This window comes from Coregonus clupeaformis, chromosome 4, assembly GCF_020615455.1.
Source record: "Coregonus clupeaformis isolate EN_2021a chromosome 4, ASM2061545v1, whole genome shotgun sequence".
Taxonomy (NCBI): domain Eukaryota; kingdom Metazoa; phylum Chordata; class Actinopteri; order Salmoniformes; family Salmonidae; genus Coregonus; species Coregonus clupeaformis.
In genome coordinates this window covers 22,562,078-22,585,625 of record NC_059195.1, presented here as the reverse complement: position 1 = coordinate 22,585,625, position 23,548 = coordinate 22,562,078, and the positions used below count along the sequence as shown (strand labels likewise).

At 43.9% G+C, this 23,548-nt stretch overlaps 1 protein-coding gene across 9 annotated transcripts in view; it reads right to left on the bottom strand.

The window, feature by feature from the left end:
- LOC121554540 (probable ubiquitin carboxyl-terminal hydrolase FAF-X) overlaps nt 1-23,548 on the bottom strand; it is a 113,012-nt gene that overhangs the window by 36,573 nt on the left and 52,891 nt on the right. For 4 of the 9 annotated variants that reach the window (XM_041868162.2, XM_041868153.2, XM_041868159.2 and 1 more), the window contains exons 7-30: nt 21,747-21,862; nt 16,374-16,625; nt 16,047-16,185; nt 15,728-15,880; nt 15,017-15,121; nt 14,825-14,923; nt 11,910-12,017; nt 11,592-11,728; nt 10,874-10,912; nt 9,951-10,084; nt 8,077-8,167; nt 7,651-7,800; nt 7,279-7,507; nt 4,538-4,633; nt 3,990-4,201; nt 3,632-3,872; nt 3,330-3,479; nt 3,023-3,143; nt 2,632-2,762; nt 2,220-2,498; nt 1,930-2,055; nt 1,601-1,738; nt 987-1,153; nt 497-605 (exon numbers count right to left, since the gene is read on the bottom strand). In XM_041868162.2, coding sequence (XP_041724096.2) covers nt 497-605; nt 987-1,153; nt 1,601-1,738; nt 1,930-2,055; nt 2,220-2,498; nt 2,632-2,762; nt 3,023-3,143; nt 3,330-3,479; nt 3,632-3,872; nt 3,990-4,201; nt 4,538-4,633; nt 7,279-7,507; nt 7,651-7,800; nt 8,077-8,167; nt 9,951-10,084; nt 10,874-10,912; nt 11,592-11,728; nt 11,910-12,017; nt 14,825-14,923; nt 15,017-15,121; nt 15,728-15,880; nt 16,047-16,185; nt 16,374-16,625; nt 21,747-21,862 — 3,522 coding nt within the window. The remainder of the gene's footprint in view (nt 1-496; nt 606-986; nt 1,154-1,600; nt 1,739-1,929; nt 2,056-2,219; nt 2,499-2,631; nt 2,763-3,022; nt 3,144-3,329; nt 3,480-3,631; nt 3,873-3,989; nt 4,202-4,537; nt 4,634-7,278; nt 7,508-7,650; nt 7,801-8,076; nt 8,168-9,950; nt 10,085-10,873; nt 10,913-11,591; nt 11,729-11,909; nt 12,018-14,824; nt 14,924-15,016; nt 15,122-15,727; nt 15,881-16,046; nt 16,186-16,373; nt 16,626-21,746; nt 21,863-23,548) is intronic. The other 5 variants (XM_041868187.2, XM_041868193.2, XM_041868208.2 and 2 more) reach the window with 3 other exon arrangements.

The following is a 23,548-nucleotide window of genomic DNA, read 5'->3' as shown; positions in this document are numbered from 1 at the left end:
TGTTGGAATACTTTATAGGGAATGTTTTTAAAAAGCTGTTGAAAAGCCATGAAAACCAGTTGACAGCTTTCTTAACACCGCCTACTTTATACAGTATTACATTTACGTCATTTAGCAGACGCTCTTATCCAGAGCGACTTACAAATTGGTACAGTACATGCATACCTTCTCCCTTCCTTCCTTGAAGTGATCACTGCTCTCTCATGGCTGGAAAGGTGAAAGCTATGATATAATAAAACCTTTGATCGTATTTGGGAGATCAGTGATAAGTTCAACGAAGGTAGGCAGTAAGAGTGCAAGTTCAATGTATCTGAACAGGGCCATGATTGCAATGAAAGTAATGTAAAACCCCAAAGCACTCATGTATGAGCGAGGTGCTGATACGTACCCCCAGCACAGCACAGAGAGAGGTGCTGATACGTACCCCCAGCACAGTGAAGAGAGAGGTGCTGATACGTACCCCCAGCACAGTGAAGAGAGAGGTGCTGATACGTACCCCCAGCACAGTGAAGAGGAGGGTGATGAAGAAGAGAAGGGGTCGATGGCCCATGCAACACCTGGTAGCCATGAGGAAGAACTGCTCCTGGGCCATCTGACGAACTGATCTGGAAACAGATCAGAGAGGACCATTATACAACAGACAAACTAATCCATCAACTGACCTGGGGACAGATCAGAGAGGACCATTATTACCATAGACTCAGGCCACCCCACATGCTCGTCCACTACAAGAAGCCGTTAGAACAGAGACCATTGTGGTACACCAGCAGCAACCACCCTTGAGGAGTGGCAGGCTGCTGTTCCAGCCAAACACTAAAACATCTTCATTTACATTTTGATTATTTAGCAGACGCCATTTAGCAGACGCTCTTATCCAGAGCGACTTACAGTCAAGTGCACATCTGACGCTGATAGACAGGCAAACTGGCACACACACACACACACAGGTCGTCTCCTTACACAGAAACACAGCGGGGGGTACATACTTGCTGTGGCAGTGCAGTAGCAGGTCTATGATGAAGGTCTGCCAGGCCTTCTCCTTGCTGAGTGTGTCCAGAGCCGTGGGCAGCAGGGAGAAACACAGGGTCATGACCTCCAGGGCCTCACAACACACCTGCTCATCCTCCCCGTCCGGCTCCTTACCCGCATTCGTCTGTAGAGGGGGAGAACACACACCACTTTGAGTTTATAACACACACAAATATACACACACCTCTTCTCTGTATTTCAGGAAGCAGGTGCACACAATCAACCAACTAGTCACTTCAGCAAGCACCACACACACACAGAATGAGTGTATGACAGACATTAAACGCTCAACCATGACTGAACAATACACACAAAAACACATACTACAAAACCAGATCTGTGACTGTATAGGCTAAACAATACACACTAGCCTAATCAAGTTAGAAAATACACTAACAACAAACAATTGTGAACTGTTAATAGAAAGAAAATCAATGAGTGCAGTGGCCTACACAACAGCTCACTATACAGCAATGTATCTGCACACTCCAATCTCCTAAGACTGAGACCAAAATAAAGCAGATCAATCAATCAATGGACTGATGATCAAAGAATAAGCAGCCATACGTACCTTCTCGTAGATCTTGCTGATCTCTTCGTTGGAGCTAAAGACTAGCTGTACGGTGCCACAGCCCGATGCCCACACTATCTTCTGCACCGCCCGGATCACACAGATGTCTGGGATGTACTTTGACGCCTGGAAGAAGTTCTGGAGGAGACGAGAGTGAAAAGGAGGGAGGGAGAGAATAGTTCAATTACAGCAGATATTACAGTCATCAACATAGTAGCCTACATACAGTCTGTCCTTCTACCCCATCTCTTTCTCTCTCCCCACTTATTTTATTCCTAATTTCTCTTTAATCTCTCTTTTCCCTCCCCGTTTCTTTCCCTCCCTCTCACCTCGTCAGAGATCTGTTGAGCTAGGCGTATAGCTACGTTGCGGAGCATACACTCAGAGGCAGGGTTGGGGATGTTCTGCAGGGCACTCTGGAGGACCAGGGCTTGGTCATGAGTGGCCTGGTTGATCTGAAGAAAGGGAGAGAGGATGTTAGCAATAACATGGCCATCACAATCCTGGTTCTACTTCGCATGCATGCGTTTGTGTGTGTGTGTACGCGTCTCTGTGTGTGTGCATGCGTGCGTCTCAGTGTGTGTGTGCTTGCTTGCGTGCGTGCGTCTAACCAACTAACCGGTGAGACTGGTATGGTCCCCTCAGCGTTGGGCTGGCAGGCCTCAGCCACAGCTTTAACGTGTCCGAACCCCACAGCAGTGAGCAGCAGCTTGCCGATCTTTAGGGCGTTGAGGTACGCCCCTCGCCGCGTCTCCATGTCGGCCGAAGGCAGGAAGTTGTTCCGCGTGAGCATGCTCAGTACAAGAGGCAGCCCACCACTCTTCAGGAAGTTGTACTGGAAGTCACTGGCGTCCTCCCCCAATGTGGCGCTGGCTGGCATGAGTAGGGCATACACCACCTGAGCAAGGGAGGGGGAGAGAGATGTACAAACACACACAGTGGAAGTGGTCAACAGAGAGCAAAGCGTACACCACCCGGTATGGTAATGATGAGACAGTCAATCAGCTGTGATCACACACGATGAGACCCACCTCTATGAGATAGAGGACTTGTGATGGCGAGGGGCCAAAGAAGCGTGAGTCCAGTGTGGGACTGAGGCTGTTCTCTCCCAGCTTGGCATGGTCCAGACACACGGCACGCAGGATCTCCACGGTACTGTTATCTACACAAACACAATCAACAGGCCATTTACACATCCCACGTCTTTTTTTGTTTTAACCATGTTTTGATGCTATACAGGATTTATTTTACAATTACAACCTTATATTTTGGGTTCCGATAGAGTATGACAGTTGAACTATTCACATGAGGCATTTATAGTTATATTCTTCAACAATGAATGGTATACCATTCATTTTAAGGTCTAAAAATGTATGTAGCAATTACAGATTGCCCCTATAAAGTGTGTGTGTGTGAGAGTACCTGGAGGCATGAGCTTCATGAGTACCCTGGCTCCATCTCGTAGCAGAGGCATATTAAGGCTACAGCCCAGGTCCGCTACCTGCCACAGGAAAGAGATGTAGCGCAGGTGGAGAGACATGATCTGGAGACAGAGAGAAGAGCGAACAGACAAGGGGTTAACATTGTTCCATTTACTCATCTGCAGTCATACATTTTGAATTGTTTTCTAGGCAAGGACCGAGAGAGTTAGGCACCCTTCCTGATGAGGTGAGAGGTGAAGCGCCACTCCGAGGAAGTTTGTGTGTGTGTGTGTGTGTGTGTCGCTCACCACTCCAGGGAGACAGCTCTCCACCTCTGGGTTGGGCCCGTCGCTGAAGTGGTTGCCGTGGTTACCAGGTGAGCCGGTGGAAGAGTCCGAGGAGCTGTCTGGGCTGGACGGCATATTGGCACTCACCTGGGTCAGCTTGGCTGTGATCAACTACAGACACACAGACACCATAGGGGAGAATATAAGACATCAGACAAACCATTTCCTATAAATAATCAAAGAAGAAAATGACCTATACAAACAAGCTGTAAAGAAGGCACCTGTGACATGAGGCTCGTCAAAACACTGCTCATTACGCTTACCGTTTTATCTTTGAGGTTGAGCTGGCCAATCAGCTTTCTGTCGTCGGCCGGGTCGACGACATCCCCGCCAATGAAGAGCTCTATCTTGGTGTGCGTGGCGTTGGCCTTGATGCGTGTGAGGATGCCGCGGCGCACCGAGCCGATGGTGTCGTTGGTGTGAGACCAGATGTCCAGGTCGTCCACCTGACGGCCCTGGTTAGGGAAACGCACAGTCAACGTGATGTGCTTCCCCCGGAACGCCCTGAGAGGGAGAGATAAGAGGGCGCGAGAGAGAGAAGACAGGTGAGGGTGAAGTGGTTTGTGGGAAGAAAAAGGTCAGCACAACAAGCTTAAACTCAGTGCTTCTGTGCTCCCTTACCTGGACATGGGCAGTATGGTCCTTTCCTCATGGTAGTCGCTGTCACACTCGTTGATGTACTCCTTGAGCACGGTGAGCACACGGACCATGCGGATGGCCTCCTGCCGGGCCCAGTTGATGCTGTCCTTGTCCCCGTCCAGGACACACAGCGTATCGTACGACGCCTTCAGACGGTCGAAACACGACTGGATGAAATCCTCGTGGATCTCTACCTGCATGGGGGACAGGAGGGGGAGTGAGTTCAGTAGAAGGGGATACATGTCTAATGGTTGACATACGGTTTGTCTGGAACTGCAGTGTTCCAATCCATCCCTCAGATAATGTGCAATAGTGATTCCAGAGGAATGGATTGGAAAACATTGTTACTGTACCGAGGTATCACACAGACTGTCCCGTTCAGGTTTGTATCAACTATCATTGATTGGCAATACAATAACTTTTACAGTGTTTATATTTAGGTGGCTGTCTCAAAATGGCTAGATGATTTAGGATGACCTAATAGCAGATTGAGCTGTTATTGTTACCGGGACGAAGGGCACCCAGGTTACCTGATTGACTTGTAGTTTTGGTCCGAGGTTGGTGTAGATCTCTTTCAGCAGGTCTATAGCTCGACTGGCGATGTCATCGCTCCCTTGAATTACGACCTGGCAGGAGGAAATAACAGACGGAATCAATGGACGCCTACGGCCCTCACCATCAAACAGCCCTGGAGACAACACTGAAGAGAGAGTGTGAGTGGTATGACTCATCATCCAGACTAGAGGGTCATTAATAAGCACTCAGCAGCAGCACACAGAAACATCACCAATCACAACCACTGGCCCTGAGCTGCCCTCACACACTAACAGCAGTACATTAACCCGTGTGTGTGTGTGTGTACCACGCAATGCTTACCAGCCAAATCAATAACATCAGTGAATGAGCTTTACTTAGGATGCAATAAAATAAATTATTCACAACCAAACATCGCATATGAGGAAATCATGACCTCAAATGTAGCCTAGGCCCCTACTGTGTAAACAGGCCTAATACCAAAATATACAATAACACAACTCCTGAATCAGCTATTCATAGCAAGTGAGAACAAGGTTTAGAAATCCCACATCTAAAACAAATTAAGTGAATCATCTAATATGCCCAGAGTGTGAATAACAATGTTAGAATAACACTTGAAGCCAACACAGGAAATGCAACAGATTCTCCCATTGAGGGATTACAGGCCATGTATATCACTAAAACAAACTGATAGGCCGCTGATGCTAACTGGGTCATCCACCGCCCTCGCTCTCTCTCGCGCCCCCATCCATAGTCTAAATCAATCAGTTCAAAGCAGCTCCTGAAACAACCCCACAGAAGCCAGAGGTTTATATACACATGGAAATGACTAATGAGCATAATCTCAAATAGCAGCATTCGAGGAGATGGTCTTTGAAGTTGTGCATTTTGAATTTGGGCTTGGTGAGACAGAAAACAATATATTTTTTGCACTAGTCGCCTGTACCTGCGTCAAAATGTCAGTATTTTTAAATGGTGAGCCAATTTTTTTCAACACTTATTTACATGACTGATGAAAACTAGTTCTCATGGCTCTCTCTCTCGTCCTTCTGCAGCATACATATTGTGAGCAATATGTTTGGAATTGAATCACTATATAAACTGCGCATTTGGAAAGTATTCAGACCCCTTTACCTTTTTCACATTGTTACGTTACAGCCTTATTCTAAAAAATAAAAAAATCTTCATCAATCTACACACAATACCCCATAATGACAAAGCAAACACAGGTTTTTAGAAATGTTTCCAAATTTATAAAAACAAAAAAACGGAACTATCACATTTACTTAAGTATTCAGACCCTTTACTCAGTACTTTGTTGAAGCACCTTTGGCAGCAATTACAGCCTCAAGTCTTCTTGGGTATGACGCTACAAGCTTGACACACCTGTATTTGGGGGAGTTTCTCCCATTCCTCTCTGCAGATCCTCTCAAGTTCTGTCAGGTTGGATGGGGAGCGTTGCTGCACAGCTATTTTCAGGTCTCTCCAGAGATGTTAGATCGGGTTCAAGTCCGGGCCACTCAAGGACATTCAGAGACTTGTCCCGAAGCCACTTAGGGTCGTTGTCCTGTTGGAAGGTGAACCTTCGCCCCAGTCTGAGGTCCTGAGCACTCTGGAGCAGGTTTTCATCAAGGATCTCTCGGTACTTTGCTCCGTTCATTTTTGCCTCGATCCTGACTAGTCTCCCAGTCCCTGCCACTGAAAAACATGCCCACAGCATGATGCTGCCACCACCATGCTTCACCGTTGGGATGGTGCCAGGTTTCCTCCAGACGTGACGCTTGGCATTCAGGCCAAAGAGTTCAATCTTGGTTTCATCAGACCAGATAATCTTGTTTCTCATGGTCTGAGAGTCTTTAGGTGCCTTTTGGCAAACTCCAAGCGGACTGTCATGTGCCTTTTACTGAGGAGTGGCTTCCATCTGGCCACTCTACCATAAAGGCCTGATTGGTGGAGTGCTGCAGAGATGGTTGTCCTTCTGAAAGTTCTTCCATTTCCACAGAGGAACTCCAGAGCTCTGTCAGAGTGACCATCGGGTTCTTGGTCACCTCCCTGACCAAGGCCGGGCGGCAAGCTCTAGGAAGAGTCTTGGTGGTTCCAAACTTCTTCCATTTAAGAATGATGGAGGCCACTGCGTTCTTGGGGACCAGCAAAAACATTTTGGTAGCCTTACCCAGATTTGTGCCTCGTCACAATCCTGTCTTGGAGCTCTACAGACAATTCCTTTGACCTCATGGCAACTGTGGGACCTTATATAGACAGGTGTGTGCCTTTCCAAATCATGTCGAACCAATTGAATTTACCACAGGTGTACTCCAATTAAGTTGTAGAAACATCTCAAGGACGATCAATGGAAACAGGACACACCAGAGCTCAATTTCGAGTCTCATAGCAAAAGGTGTGAATACTTGTGTAAATACATTTATTTATTTGCTAAAATTTCTATAAACCTGTTTTTTGCTTTGTCATTATGGGGTATTGTGTGTAAATTGATGAGGGAAAATAATAATTTAATCAATTTTAGAATAAGGCTGTAACGTAGCAAAATGTGGAAAAAGGGAAAGAGTGAATACTTTCCGAATGCACTGTATATGTATATAAATAATTGTGAGAATCGCAATACATATCGTATCAACACCTAAGTATCGTATCTTGACTTCCCTGGCAATTCCCAGCCCTACTTACGAGTAGCAACAGCTGTCTGTTATATTGATAAGTAAGGTTTATAACTCACCCTCCAGAGGTAGTCCAGTCCTATGAGCTCCAGGTCGTCCATCATGTAGGCCCTGCGTTTGGCCACCAGCTTGCCCTCCCGGCAGTTGACAGCCTTGAAGAACCTCTCAAAGCACTTCATGCCGTTCTCCGTGAGCAGAGATGGGTCCAGCTGGAGGACGTTGTTCTCAAAGAAGTCCTTGTTGATGTCTGGGTCCAGGTCGGGCTCATCTCCCATCAGCTTGGAGTACCTGGGGATGAACAACAGAGTTGAGTTGGTGTTCTTTTGTTGTTGAGAACATTCAAGTTAAGAAAATGTAGAATATTTGACTTGTTCTCTATGAATGAGACAAAGGAAATAACGTCAATAGAAACATGTTGAAGCCATATTCACCCTTTCGAGGTGATAATATTGATGATGGCAGCGTACCATTTGAAGCAGGCCTCTCTGTCACAAAGGAAGACAGCATTTTCGGCCAGGCACTTCCAGATCTGTTTGGCCTGAGGAGCACAGAGCCACAACTGGCCATCCTTCAGCAGGAACCTGGGGACAACATAGACACATACATTAACCATGAAGATCAGACTACAGTGGCTCAGTTCATGGTTCAATTCCATTCATTGGATTCATGAAGATGGAGAGCTGGGTTGTATTCATTAGGTCACGCAAAGGAAAACGTTTTAAAGAGTTTTGCAAAGGAAAACAACAATTAGTGCTTCTTATTGGACAAGTCCAGACAATGACTCCTGACTGTTTCAGTGTGTTTTCTTCAGTTTGGAGCCTAATGAATACAACAACCCTGCAGATGTGATGTCATACCTCAGGAAGTTGAGTCTCTCCTGGACTTCCTGTACGTGGCTGTAGCGACTCCCTGCCCTCACCGTCTGGGGGTCAAAGTCTGCCTGCTCGGCTACACAACACAGAGGACCATCTACATGAAGGCTCAACGTGCACCTTTAAATGTCACGCAGATACTGAGGTTTTTCAAATGGAAAACTAACATGCCAATTGCCCCAGGGTTAGATACAGAGGGTAGAGAACAGAGAAACACACTGAGTGTACAAAACATTTCCATGACAGACTGACCAGGTGAAAAGCCATGGCCACTTGTTAATCGACTGGTCGATCTTCAAGGCATTCCTAGTCGATCACCAAACATTTCTGTAGAAAAGCCAATGATAAAGGCTTGCCCTCCTTTTATTTATTTGATTTGCACTGTTGGCGGTAGGTGTACTTGATTCAGAAGCCCTGCGCACCAGGTTGGCAAAGTGTTCCCATTTTGAACCATTTCATTTGTCTGAAAAGACAAACTCCGCCTAACCGGCAGATCTATGGCTAAATTGAGTGCGCCTACTGCGCTGGCCAATTGGATTGCTCAAATCACTGTGCTTACAAGTTTCATACTAGCCTACGTGAAATTTCATAACATTTAAAACCATGACCAGAGAGAGACTGTCAAAGAAAACAGCAGAGTTGCTGTTTTTATGAGTTCATGTAAAAATATATATATATTCAGCACTGTCACTGTTTTTATTCAACACTATTACAAAACATAAAACCTCTTCTCCCTATTCCCACTCACGCTGCAATGAATGAGTAGCCCTGCATTTGTATTATTATTAGCAGCTCATCATGTCCATTTTAATAAAGGAATATTTCACCTTCACTGGTCATAGGAACAACATTAATTTGTGCTCGAGTCAGATGTGACTCGAGTTTCGCCATCAGGTGGAAGACTGTCCTCTCTCTCTGGTCAGTCTCACCGGAGGAACGGCAGGAGACAGCAGGGACCGCGAGAGGATGACCCTCTGCTGCTCTCTCCTTCCCTTCGCTAAGACTAATGCAGTGTTCAAAACATCTGATAACTCTGACATCTCCGACTTCAGTGTGTTCAATACAACTGAAAAAAAGAAAATATAGATCCGACTGGGGAAAATCGTTTTGAACAGTCATCCAACTCGGAATTGTTGGAAACTCTGGCATATTTCTAGAGCCCCGACTTTTCGACCTGAACATCACGGACGTCGTGATTTTACCTCAAACATCATTCCTACAGAACTGTTTTTAATGGGTTAATGTTACATTTTTTAAGTCATGTTTTAAAAAAACTGAGCGGTAGATCTCGGCTTGCTTTTTGACTGCGAAAGTGATCTTTACTCAGAAAAGGGAGGTGACCACTGGTGTAGATGAAGAGGAGGAGATAGGTTAAATCATTATTTTCAAGCCTTGAGGCAATTGAGACATGGATTGTGTATGTGTGCCATTCAGAGGGTGAATGGGCAAGACAAACTATTTAAGTGCCTTTGAACAGGATATGGTAGTAAGTGCCAGGCGCACCGGTTTGAGTGTGTCAAGAACTGCAGCGCTGCCATGTTTTTCACGCTGAACAATTTCCTGTGTGTATCAAAAATGGTCCACCACAAAAAGGACATCCAGCCTACTTGACAACTGTGGGAAGCATTGGAGTAAATATGGGCCAGCATCCCTGTGGAATACTTTCAACACCTTGTAGAGTCCAAGACCCGACGAATTGAGGCTGTTCTGAGGGCAAAAGGGGGTGCAACTCAATATTAGGAAGGTGCTCCTAATGTTTTGTACACTCAGTGTAGTATTTCTGAAGAAGTCTGAAAGTCAAGAATGAGGCAATCGTGATTAATGAGAAAATCTAATCTACTGTGTCAGGTGGGCCGTACCTTTAGAGAACTGCCTCATGGTCTCCATGTAGGCAGAGAGGTTCTCAGCCACCAGCGTGACCAGAGCATGGTTGTGTTGGAGCTGGTTGATCAGGTCATGACGATAGAACACATGAGGACTCCTCTGGGTCTGACTGTATAGCAGAGAGAGATATGGAGAGAGAAAGAGAGAAAGATAGTTGAAGGGAGAGAGAGCGAGGGAGAGAGATGGTGGAAAAGAGAGACAGAAAAGTTCAGAGCCTTAGCCCCCATGTCCATGACAAGTAGACAACATCAACTTTTACTCCCACCCCTACTAATGAAATGATTACAATGATTTATGTGTAGAATTAGTGGAATGTGGTTGCTTCTCTGCATCTGTAGTAAAGAAAGCAATATTGGTATATCCAGTGTTCTAACCAGTAACCCATGATCTGTGTGTGTGTGTGTGTCTGTAGCAAGAGGAATGTTGAGGAATTTCAGTCTTAAAATTACTAGGATGTTGTGTTTCGGAAATGTGAGTATGCAGCACCCTCAGAAATGTCCCCAAAATGTCGCCCTGCAAACAGTCAGTGATTGGAGCTAAGAAGAGCTGGTGCAGAAAGAGATGCATTTGAGCGTGACACCCTATTCCCTATGTATTGCACTACATTTGCACCCAATTCCCCAAATAATGCACTACTTGACAAGAGCCCTGTGTGGCTCTGGTGAAAAGTAGTGCACTATTTGGGGTCATTTGTGGCTCTGGTCAAAGGTAGTGCAGTAGTTTATAAGGAATAGGGTGTCATTTGAGATTTACCCTGAGAGAGGTTTGCTAAAGCAGATTAATGAATGAAAATAAACATTACAGATCTGTTGCACCATCTGAGAGAGAGTAAATTAGACATTATTTACCATTTATAAAAAAATTGCCATAATATCCCCCAAATTAGCTGTCAACTTACCCCGCTAAGTTCGTTTGTATGTTAATAGGAATTTTCTTTCTGAAAAACAACAGGCATGTGGTGTGCTACATATTTGCTGCATTTACTTGTACTACTTCAGTCAGTACAACTGCACGTTGTTATTAAAAGCAGCAACTTATTCAACAATCTCTATGCTACTTTGAGCTCAGCGTTTAAGAAGCAAGACACATTCGCTCAGTTTTAGTCTTTAAGAATGCTCCCTGTCTAAGCATTAGTGAAAACTGGTCAAACTAGATGGCAAGGTCAATGACAGACTGTTGACAGAAAATCCCTGTTTACTAAATAGTTGGCATGCCTCAGCCTCTCTGGAAATGTTATTAAAATGCCAGAGACATCAGGTGTCAGCTATGTGAAAAATCAAGGCCATGCTTTAAAGGCGTAGAGCAAATGTATAGCCAAGCACAGCATTCTGAGCACAACAAAAAACTTTTTTATTTTTTAAATGGGGTGAAATATTTCAATATTTAAAATGTTGCAGATAGAAATGTATAGTATAGAGCTGACAATTCCCTTTTCTACATGACAAAAAACATGTCTGCTCTACACTGTGCATTTCTATCTGTTACGTTATGTCCTGAATAATACTCAATTCGTACTAATTCTGTTTCCATATCTTTGTCAATCACTAGCATGTTCAACAGTTGATGAACTATGTCCCTCCTCCAAGCCCGTAGTTGAATTCTGACCATCTCCTTACCTAAGATTCTGAGGAGCCTCTCCGAACAGGCTACAGATCTCTCGGATCTGCTTTAGTGCAGGAATCACCCATTTGTCATTGGTGCGCAATTCTTCTATGAAGCGATCGATCCACTGGATCTTCTGAGTGTCTCTATCCTGAAATGAACACAAACATAAACATCAGTATTCAAGGAAAACACACACACACACAGCCATAAGCCGATCCTTGCAAACACTCCAACAGACCCCTTAAAATACATCTTCATTGATTGGTTCTCAGTACCTTGAGCTGTGTGGGAAAGCAGTCGCCTGGCTCTTGACCGGTACCTAGTATTACCTGAGAGCAACTGTAGTCCAATATCTTGATGTGAGCACTGAGGGCCTGGTCCATGATGTCTACAGGCACGTCGTCGCTGTGAGCCAGGTTCCACAACAGGTTCAGCACCTTGTGGTGAGAGGAGGAGAGTAGCCTTCAGTACTCATATCCAAACAGGGCACAAGAGCTGGAAAAATACATATCTTTAACCAGGGCTCGACATTTGGAAACCCCTCGGGCCAGTCTATCATCCCAGTCAGTGGCCCGCTTGGTCCAGTGAAGATAATATTGTAATAATGCTATTTTTAATCTAGGATATATAACGGTTTTTTAAAAAACATAGGAATTCCCGAAGCTGTTAGTTCGTTATGTACACTGAACAAAAATAAGCACAACATGTAAAGTGTTGGTCCCATGTTTCATGAGCTGAAAAAAAATATCCCAGAAATGTTCCATATGCACAAAAAGTTTGAGAATTTGGCAGTACGTCAAACCGGCCTCACAACCGAAGACCAAATGTAACCACGCCAGCCCAGGACCTCCACATTCGGCTTCTTAAACTGCAGGACCGTCTGAGGAGTATTTCTGTCTGTAATAAAGCCCTTGTGTCCAATTTGTAAGTCGTTCTGGATAAGAGCGTCTGCTAAATGACTTAAATGTAAATGTAAATGTGAGGAAAAAACGCATTCTGATTTGCTGGGCCTGGCTCCCCAGTGGCTGCACCCCTGCCCAGTCATTTGAAATCCATAGTTGAATTTATTTCAATTTACTGATTACCTAATATGAACTGTAACTCACAAAAATCGTAGAAATTGTTGCATGTTGCGTTTATATTTTTGTTTATCACGCACGCGCCGCACACATAGCCTAGTTTGAGATAATCTGTTGGGCAGAGAGAGCACGCAGCTGTCAAACAGCTGGTTGTTTCGTGGAGCAGCTCACCGAAGACCGACAGCAGTAGGGGTAGGAAAGATGTTGCAAGTTATGATATCTACCTGTAAATGCTAAGGCCAGAAAGGGTATGCAAACCAGGTATTTAAAAAGTCCTGAAACATTTGAAATGTGCAATTCAGTCATCATGGAATACCCTATCTTGAATTCAGACATTTCATCTAGGCTATTTGGTCCTTGAAAAGTCCTTGACGTTCCGGTAGCCGATTTAGAAGTTCAACGGCTCCAATATAATTAGGCCTATTCGTGATGTCATTTCTGATCAGTTTTTATGAGCGATGTAGCCACTTTTGTTTGTTTCCCGCCATTTCAATTGATAGGTGCTGCGCTAGTCGGTTGCTTTTGTTGTGGTAAAACCATGTACGGTTATTATGCGCAAAACAACATTGAATGTTGGCTTCAACTTCGTTTCCATAGAAACAGTCATTACAAAGGGAACCCTAATGTATACTTTTTTTCATACATTTTTTGGTGAAGTTATATTTCTATAGGCTATTACAACAATTAAATACACTGCTCAAAAAAATAAAGGGAACACTAAAATAACACATCCTAGATCTGAATGAATGAAATAATCTTATTAAATACTTTTTTCTTTACATAGTTGAATGTGCTGACAACAAAATCACACAAAAATTATCAATGGAAATCAAATGTATCAACCCATGGAGGTCTGGATTTGGAGTCACCCTCAAAATTAAAGTGGAAAACCACACTACAGGCTGATCCAACTTTGATGTAATGTCCTTAAAACAAGTCAAAATGAGGCTCAGTAGTGTGTGTGGCCTCCACGTGCCTGTATGACCTCCCTACAACGCCTGGGCATGCTCCTGATGAGGTGGCGGATGGTCTCCTGAGGGATCTCCTCCCAGACCTGGACTAAAACATCCGCCAACTCCTGGACAGTCTGTGGTGCAACGTGGCGTTGGTGGATGGAGCGAGACATGATGTCCCAGATGTGCTCAATTGGATTCAGGTCTGGGGAACGGGCGGGCCAGTCCATAGCATCAATGCCTTCCTCTTGCAGGAACTGCTGACACACTCCAGCCACATGAGGTCTAGCATTGTCTTGCATTAGGAGGAACCCAGGGCCAACCGCACCAGCATATGGTCTCACAAGGGGTCTGAGGATCTCATCTCGGTACCTAATGGCAGTCAGGTTACCTCTGGCGAGCACATGGAGGGCTGTGCGGCCCCCCAAAGAAATGCCACCCCACACCATGACTGACCCACCGCCAAACCGGTCATGCTGGAGGATGTTGCAGGCAGCAGAACGTTCTCCACGGCGTCTCCAGACTCTGTCACGTCTGTCACATGTGCTCAGTGTGAACCTGCTTTCATCTGTGAAGAGCACAGGGCGCCAGTGGCGAATTTGCCAATCTTGTGTGGGTTGTTCACTCCGTCTCATGCTACCACTAGAGTGAAAGCACCGCCAGCATTCAAAAGTGACCAAAACATCAGCCAGGAAGCATAGGAACTGAGAAGTGGTCTGTGGTCACCACCTGCAAAACCAGTCCTTTATTGGGGGTGTCTTGCTAATTGCCTATAATTTCCACCTGTTGTCTATTCCATTTGAAATGTATTGTCAATCAGTGTTGCTTCCTAAGTGGACAGTTTGATTTCACAGAAGTGTGATTGACTTGGAGTTACATTGTATTGTTTAAGTGTTCCCTTTATTTTTTTGAGCAGTGTATAAAATGTAGGTCCTTGAAAATTACAATTAGGTGCTTGAAAAAAGTCCTTGAAAGTCCTTGCATTTGACTTACCAATGTCTGTATGAACCCAGTATAGGTTACTTGCTCAGCCCCAATGGAAGACAAAATCACCTGCTATTGAAATTGTGCTCGCATCATTCGCTTTCCTGTCAAGATCTTGACCTGGTCAGAATTTTCTTTCATTTGGACCAGTAGCTTTCATTTGGCACTGACCCTGTGTGCCACTGGCAAATTTACCTGAATGTCGAGCCCTGCTAAACCCATGATTACCTTGTGGGCCATCACTCCATCCTTGTCGTCCTCCGCCAGACGACGGATCAGCTCCAGCAGCTTCTCACGCTGCTTCTTACTGGCGTTCGTCCAACTCGCCTGCAGGCCGCAAAACACACCACCACGGGGGTTAGGAGAGCTGTGTGTGTGTGCTTGCGTGTGTGTGCGTGTTTGCGGAGAGAGGTCTCTCACCTTGAAGCAGTCAAAGAGGTGGTCGAGCTGCTCAGGAGAGAAGTCCCAGGCCAGCTTGGCCAGGAGGTCGTGGACGTTCTTCACAATGGCCTCATGTTTACCAGCCTGCGGGTGGAACAACGTGTCAACAAACATGCAAACAATCACACTGCTGGATTACCATCGGTTTCCAGTCTTGAATTTCCGATAGAGAAGATGCAGGAGCACATAAACATAATTAAAATGGACTGAGCCATGCTTAGGAAAGGGCGTTTTGAGCAGATCAAACCCAATGACCTGGAAATGCCCCAGGTACGACATCGGGATTTCCCATTCTGCTTTTAGAGCCGTTATGGGTAGGGCCATGCTTTTTGTTGCCCTTTTTGAGGCACTGTGCTTTTACCGTTATTTCCAGCATTATCCACTAGTGTTGCTGCAGGTAAAAAAATACTAGGACATCTTCTGTATCACACCACCAAACACACACGCACAACCAGACATTGATTGATTGATTGGAAACGGCTTGTGTCAATTACACAATATTTCCTAGGATTTTTCACCTGCAGCAACACTAGTGGATAATGCTGGAAATACTGGCAACAAGTACACCAAAAAGCATCGCCCTAGTTATAGGTCATACCCCTTTCACCTGAACCATGCACGATCTGTTTGATAATCAATGGTTCGCTCTTCAAACACACGCACACAAACACGTACACACATACACAGTACCTGTGCAGCCCAGATGTTATCCAGGTCCTGCATGGTAAGGGATTTCTCTTTGATGACGAAGCGAAGTATCTTCTCTAGTTTTTCTACGTACTGAGGCTGGTGCAGACTGTCCCTCAGCACGATGGACAGGATGTGGTTCTGCTGGATCCACTCCTGAGAGACAGAGACATCTTTCAATCTCCACTCAAACACCAACAGTTCTGCCGACTATGCCACCAGAAACCACACTAAGGTATACTCTCTATATTACGCACTTTGTGACAAAAGCGCTTGTGATAGCGTTATACAAATACATTTGATTGATTGGTGGTTAACTCACCGCCATGCGTTCTGCGGTAAGCCACTCCTCCTCCTCAGGGTTGCCATGTCGATGTGTGTAATAGGACACAGTTGAGATTACCTTGTTTACTTCGTTTAGTGCATTCATTTTGCCGTTAAAAGAGGAAATTTGCAATAACCTGCGGATGAAAACAACCACCACAGATTACTATCAACAAATACTTCACATATGGGCAATTCCTAAAAGTCTACAAAACCCTTATTGACATTAATACATGATTTGTGCACATCTCAGATTAGCATTCAGCCAACAGTTACAAAGACAGGTGTTTTAAAACAAAACCTTTAAGATTTGAAGCAAACTCACCTAAGAATCATTTTTAACCTAAAAATCTCTAAGCTCTTCACAGTTTCCTCCTGCCCAGGCACCCTGGAGGCCAGGTTCTTCAGGGACTTGATGATCATGGAGAGGGCGTCATTTTTGGCTTCATTCTTGGCCTCCTTCTTCAGCTCCTCATCGGTCAGGTTCTCCAGAAACTGAGGTACCATCTCGATGATAGGCAGGAAGTACTTCTTCACCGTGTGCAACGTGAGGAACTCGTAACACTGCCCAAAAGGCCTAGAGGACAACACAAAACAGTCGCAACACATTTACATTTTAATCATTTAGCAGACTCTCTTATCCAGAGCGACTTACAGTTAGTGAGTGCATACATTTTCATACTCCAGTAGACCACGTCTTTCCCATAGCTCTATATAGGGTTCATATACATTTTGACAGATGGAATTTCATGAATTTTCCATTACTCTCCATGACATTTACCCACATTTCCATGACCAACAATTGGCGGCATCTCCATGCATGTATAAAAAAGTATGCGTAATGTGATACTGGGAGGCTGCTCTCTGATCCCATGTACCATCTTCTGTCGTTGTGCAAGGAACTAAACCCCCCACAAAGTAGAATACCTGTTAGGCAACTGTATAAAACACATGGTCAACCCTAAGTCTGGAGAGCTACTGTGTGTGCAGGCTTTTGATCAAGCCCTGCTCAAACACAGAGCCAGTTCATCAGGTTCCAGTTGAGATGCTCATTTCTAAAATGTGGTTTGTTAGAGGGGGACTAGAATAAAAAAGTCTGCACACTCATTAGCTCTCCTGGAGGATGGTTGACCACCCTTGATGTATAACATTGCAACATTACAACCAAATACGTTTTTTGCCTTTTGAAATAATTCGCTCATTCAATATATCAAAGATTAATTGGCTATGGTAGGCTACAAATATTGTTATTCAGCTGAAGCAAGCCCACATACCTTCTTTAGGAAATGTTGTGAGTTTAGTCATATTTAGCCTATCTTAGCTACCTTAGAAGTGTTTACTTTGCAGGCTGACTAGCATCTATTGAGTTGCAATGTCCCATACATTGGATGCCCAAATCAACTGTACAAAACAAGTTGAAGCCACATAAACAAAGACTACAAATATTTTCTTAAAAGTACAGTTTGTGATTCTAAAATTATTTTAATTCACATGACTAAATTCACTGCGATTGAACCGAATCCCAACTAATAATGGCAGAGTGAATTGTTAGTTTTGTCAAAAAGAATCATATGAATCGTTCAAAAAAGTTAATCAACTTTGAATGGCCTTATTCGCAAATGTCATGGAAAGTGTTTTGGGACATGAACACATGCTAATAATAGCTAAACAGTAAACTAGAGGGTACTAGTTTGGCTACCTAGTTATTAGTCTGTTCTCTATCATATTTTACTGGCCTACCTGCTGCTGCAATGTCCTACTGTGTGTCTCCCCTTTAGTTACGGCCCAATCACATGCAGGTGATGCGAGCAAACAAAACGCCCTAAAGTGTCATTCCGATCCTGATTGATATGTTGATTTTTTATATTTTTTATAAAATATTTAAAAACATTTTACATTTTAGTCATTTAGCAGAGGCGCTTATCCAGAGCGACTTACAGTTAGTGAGTGCATACATTATTTATTTTTTCATACTGGCCCCCCGTGGGAATCGAACCCACAACCCTGGCGTTGCAAGCACCATGCTCTACCAACTGAGCTACACGGGGCCACAAACCATGCCTAAATAACTTACATTAATAGAAATTATTAAAAACATTACCATGAATATTCCAAACCTTTTTGGATTTGATAATTTTCCAAATATTTTAAAGGCCTGGAAAACACTTTTAAAATTCCTTTAGTTTTACAGGATTTTCATGACCGTACGAACCCAGTCTATCGTTTGAAGCATGTTTCTTAAAAAACAGAATTGTTGGTTTGATTGTTGTATGGCCACATTAAAGCATCTGCTAAATGACAACATCAATCTAGTCATGAAGACAGCCATTACAGCAAGAACCTGAGGCCTTCTTTACTGATGACACGGTGGGATGATACACACTGGTGGGGCATGGGGTGAGTTAGCCCTACAGTGGCTTGTGAAAGTATTCACCCCCCTTGGCATTTTTCCTTCAAATTCTGACCAGTTTCCCAGTCCCTGCCGATGAAAAACATCCCCACAGCATAATGCTGCCACCACCATGCTTCACTGTGGGGATGGTGTTCTCGGGGTGATGAGCGGTTTGCGCCAGACATAGCGTTTTCCTTGATGGCCAAAAAGCTCAATTTTAGTCTCATCTGACCAGAGTACCTTCTTCCATATGTTTGGGGAGTCTCCCACGTGCCTTTTGGCTAACACCAAACATGTTTGCTTATTTTTTTCTTTAAGCAATGGCTTTTTTCTGGCCACTCTTCCGTAAAGCACAGCTCTGTGGAGTGTACGGTTTAAAGTGGTCCTATGGACAGACTCCAATCTCCGCTGTGGAGCTTTGCAGCTCCTTCAGGGTTATCTTTGGTCTCTTGTTGCCTCTCTCTTTGGTGGGCGGCCCTCTCTTGGCAGGTTCGTTGTGGTGCCATATTCTTTCCATTTTTAATAATGGAGCTAAATGGTGCGCCGTGTGATGTTCAAAGTTTGATATTTTTTTATAACCCAACCCTGATCTGTACTTCTCCACAACTTTGTCCCTGACCTGTTTGGAGAGCTCCTTGGTCTTCATGGTGCCGCTTGCTTGGTGGTGCCCCTTGCTTAATGGTGTTGCAGACTCTGGGGCCTTTCAGAACAGGTGTATATATACTGAGATCATGTGACAGATCATGTGACACAGAGGTGGACTTTAACTAATTATGTGACTTCTGAAGGAAATTGGTTGCACCAGATCTTATTTAGGGGCTTCATAGCAAAGGGGCTGAATACATATGCACGCACCACTTTTCCGTTATTTATTCTTTCTAATTTTTTGAAAATGTTTTAATTTTTTTTCATTTCACCAATTTGGACTATTTTGTCCATTACATGAAATCCAAATAAAAATCAATTTAAATTACAGGTTGTAATGCAACAAAATAGGAAAAAAACGCCAAGGGGGATGAATACTTTTGCAAGGCACTGTATATAGACTAAATTTGGCTTCATGTTTCATATGAAGTGAATATGTGGGGGGACTAGATACATAAAGTGCTTTCATTTCTAAACTGTAAAACATATGTATGGAAATATCCTCGAATAAAAGGTGATATTCTGTACTGTCGCCTCATATATAAAATGTTCTCAAATCCAAAATACTGCGTATAAAGCGAAATTTAACTAATTTTACTTCACTGTCCAAATAAATACAGAGGAGTGTAATGGAGAAAGCACTTGGAAATGTAGTGAAATGTGCCATTTAAATGTAATCCATTAAAGCAGGGGTTTTCAAACTTGTCTTGCACAGGGACCCCCCACCCAGGCAAACTGGCAACCCCGGGACACCCATTATATGTCAGCAAAAAAAAAAAAAAAAAACATTTATCATCAGGTGAATGATGATGTCAAGTAATAAACATTTTAACTTGAATAGATTTGGTAGACACACATTTTTTTGACCTCCCCACAGTTCATTGGAAGAGGAACTAACAGCTAGAAATGTACAGTGCTTTCGGAAAGTATTCAGACCCCTTGAACTTTTCCACATTTTGTTAGTCTTATTCTGAAATTGATTAAATTGATTTTTTTTCGCATTAATCTACAAACAATACCCCATAATGACAAAGCAAAAACAGGTTTAAGGAAAAAAACTGAAATATAACATTTACATAAGTATTCAGACCCTTTAATCAGTACTTTGTTGAAGCACCTTTGGCAGCGATTACAGCCTCAAGTCTTCTTGGGTGTGACACTACAAGCTTGGCACACCTGTATTTGGAGAGTTTCTCCCATTCTTCTCTGCAGATCCTCTCAAGCTCGGTCAGGTTGGATGGGGAGCGTCGCTGCACAGCTATTCTCAGGTCTCTCCAGAGATTTTTTTTTATCGGGTTCAAGTCTGGGCTCTGGATGGGCCACTCAAGGACATTCAGAGACTCAAGTACATAAAGATCCTTGGTGACAACCTGCTCCAGAGCGCTCAGGACCTCAGACTGGGATGAAGCCTCTCCTGTGTTGTCTTGGCTTGGTGCTTAGGGTCGTTGTCCTGTTGGAAGGTGAACCTTCGCCCCAGTCTGAGGTCCTGAGCGCTCTGGAGCAGGTTGTCGCCAAGGATCTTTATGTACTTTGCTCCGTTTATCTTTCCCTCGATCCTGACTAGTCTCCCAGTCCCTGCCGCTGAAAAACATCACCACAGCATAATGCTGCCACCACCATGCTTCACCGTAGGGATGGTGCAAGGTTTCTTCCAGATGTGACGCTTGGCATTCAGGCCAAAGAGTTCAATCTTGGTTTCATCAGACCAGATAATCTTGTCTCTCATGGTCTGAGAGTCTTTTAGGTGCCTTTTGGCAAACTCCAAGCGGGCTCTCATGTGTCTTTCACTGAGGAGTAGCTTCCGTCTGGCCACTCTACCATAAAAGGCCTGATTGATGGAGTGCTGCAGAGATGGTTGTCCTTCTGGAAGGTTCTCCCATCTCCACAGAGAAACTCCGGAGCTCTGTCAGAGTGACCATCGGGTTCTTGGTCACCTTCCTGACCAAGGCCCTTCTCCCCCAATTGCTCAGTTTTACCCAGGGGGCCAGCTCTAGGAATAGTCTTGGTGGTTCCAAACTTCTTCCATTTAAGAATGATGAGGCCACTGTGTTCTTGAGGACCTTCAATATTGCAGAAATCTTTTGGTACCCTTCCACAGATCTGTGCCTTGACACAATCCTGTCTCGGAGCTCTACGGACAATTCCTTCAACCTCATGGCTTGGTTTTTGCTCTCACATGCACTGTCAACTGTGGGACCTTATATAGACAGGTGTGTGCCTTTCCAAATCAAGTCCAATCAATTGAATTTACCACAGGTGGAGTACAATCAACTTGTAGAAACATCAAGGATGATCAATGGAAACAGGATGCACCTGAGCTCAATTTCGAGCCTCATAGCAAAGGGTCTGAATACTTATGTAAATAAGGTATTTTTGTTTTTAATTTTTTATACATTTGCAAAATTTTCTAAAAACCTGTTTGCGCTTTGTCATTATGGGGTATGTGCGTAGACTGATGAGGGAAAAAAATAATTTTATCAATTTCAGAATAAGGCTGTAACGTAGCAAAATGTGGAAAAGGGGAGGGGTCTGAATACTTTCCGAATACACTGTATATAAGAAAATTGTGTAGTTTTGAAGCCAATTTCCCTAGGTGGCCAGTGACCCCAGTTTGAAAACCCCTGCATTAAAGTGTGCGTGTGTGTTCACAGGCCAACTCACTTGATAAGTGCGGCGATGATCTGGACGTTCAGTGCTTGGCCACCTATGAAGCGATCGTGCAGTGTTTGAAACCCATTTAACGAGCCAAATTTGTTTATTAAATCCACCAACCAGCCCTGTGAACGAAGAGCAAAAAAGAACAACACACATGGTAAAGACCCTCACCCTCTGACCATTATTCACTCAAGCTGTTCAGCTATACAAATACATCCCTCAATCAAATCAAATGTTATGTCACATGTGCCGAATACAACAGTGAAATGCTTATTTACAAGCCCTTAACCAACACAGTTTTAAGAAAGAATAACACAACAAAAATCACAAAAAATACAATATAAAATAATACGAAATATCAGTTACAAATAATTAAAGAGCAGCAGTAAAAATAACAATAGCGAGGCTATATACAGGGGGTACCAGTACCGAGTCAATGTGCGGGGGCACCGGTTAGTCGAGGTAATATGTACATGTAGGTACAGTGGGGGAAAAAGTATTTAGTTAGCCACCAATTGTGCAAGTTCTCCCACTTAAAAAGATGAGAGAGGCCTGTAATTTTCATCATAGGTACACGTCAACTATGACAGACAAAATTAGGAAAAAAATTCAAGAAAATCACATTGTAGGATTTTTTATGAATTTATTTGCAAATTATGGTGGAAAATAAGTATTTGGTCACCTACAAACAAGCAAGATTTCTGGCTCTCACAGACCTGTAACAACTTCTTTAAGAGGCTCCTCTGTCCTCCACTCGTTACCTGTATTAATGGCACCTGTTTGAACTTGTTATCAGTATAAAAGGCACCTGTCCACAACCTCAGTCACACTCCAAACTCCACTATGACCAAGACCAAAGAGCTGTCAAAGGACACCAGAAACAAAATTGTAGACCTGCACCAGGCTGGGAAGACTGAATCTGCAATAGGTAAGCAGCTTGGTTTGAAGAAATCAACTGTGGGAGCAATTATTAGGAAATGGAAGACATACAAGACCACTGATAATCTCATTTTGTCTGTCATAGTTGATGTGTACCTATGATGAAAATTACAGGCCTCTCATCTTTTTAAGTGGGAGAACTTGCACAATTGGTGGCTGACTAAATACTTTTTTCCCCCACTGTAGAGTTAGTGACTATGCATAGATAATAAACAGAGAGTAGCAGCAGCGTAAAATAGTTTGGTTAAACATGTGATTAGATGTTCAGGAGTCTTATGGCTTGGGGGTAGAAGCTGTTTAGCCCTCTTCACGACTGTCTTGGTGTGCTTGGACCATGTTAGTTTGTTTGTGATGTGGACACCAAGGAACTTGAAGCTCTCAACCTGCTCCACTACAGCCCTGTCGATGAGAATTTCCTGTAGTCCACAATCATCTCCTTTGTCTTGTGTGTAATCCCTCTCATCTCGCAGCTATTACACAGAAAGGGTTGATTGAAGAGAAAATCATAGGAGAACTGCTTGGCTTCTGATTCAACCCACAGGCCCATATCAGAGGCTGCAGCAGTGTTCGTATTGGGCTGACTGCAATCTACGGCAGACAGGCAGCTGCCGCCTTGGCTTCCCTCCGCAACAATGTTCACATTGAGACCCCCCCGGCCCACGCTCCAGTCATCGCGCTTTTCATAGAAGAACTCACTCTCCCTGGCATCATCTCATTTAAACTCCACAACACTTGAGTGCATCCTTTTATTGTATTTTCATCCCTATTCCATTTTCTACGCAGTACACGGAGGGATCCTCCTTTGATTCTGTGCGCTGGCCCTAAGGCGGCAAACCCGGAGCAAATAACACTGCTCTGTAGATTTGTTC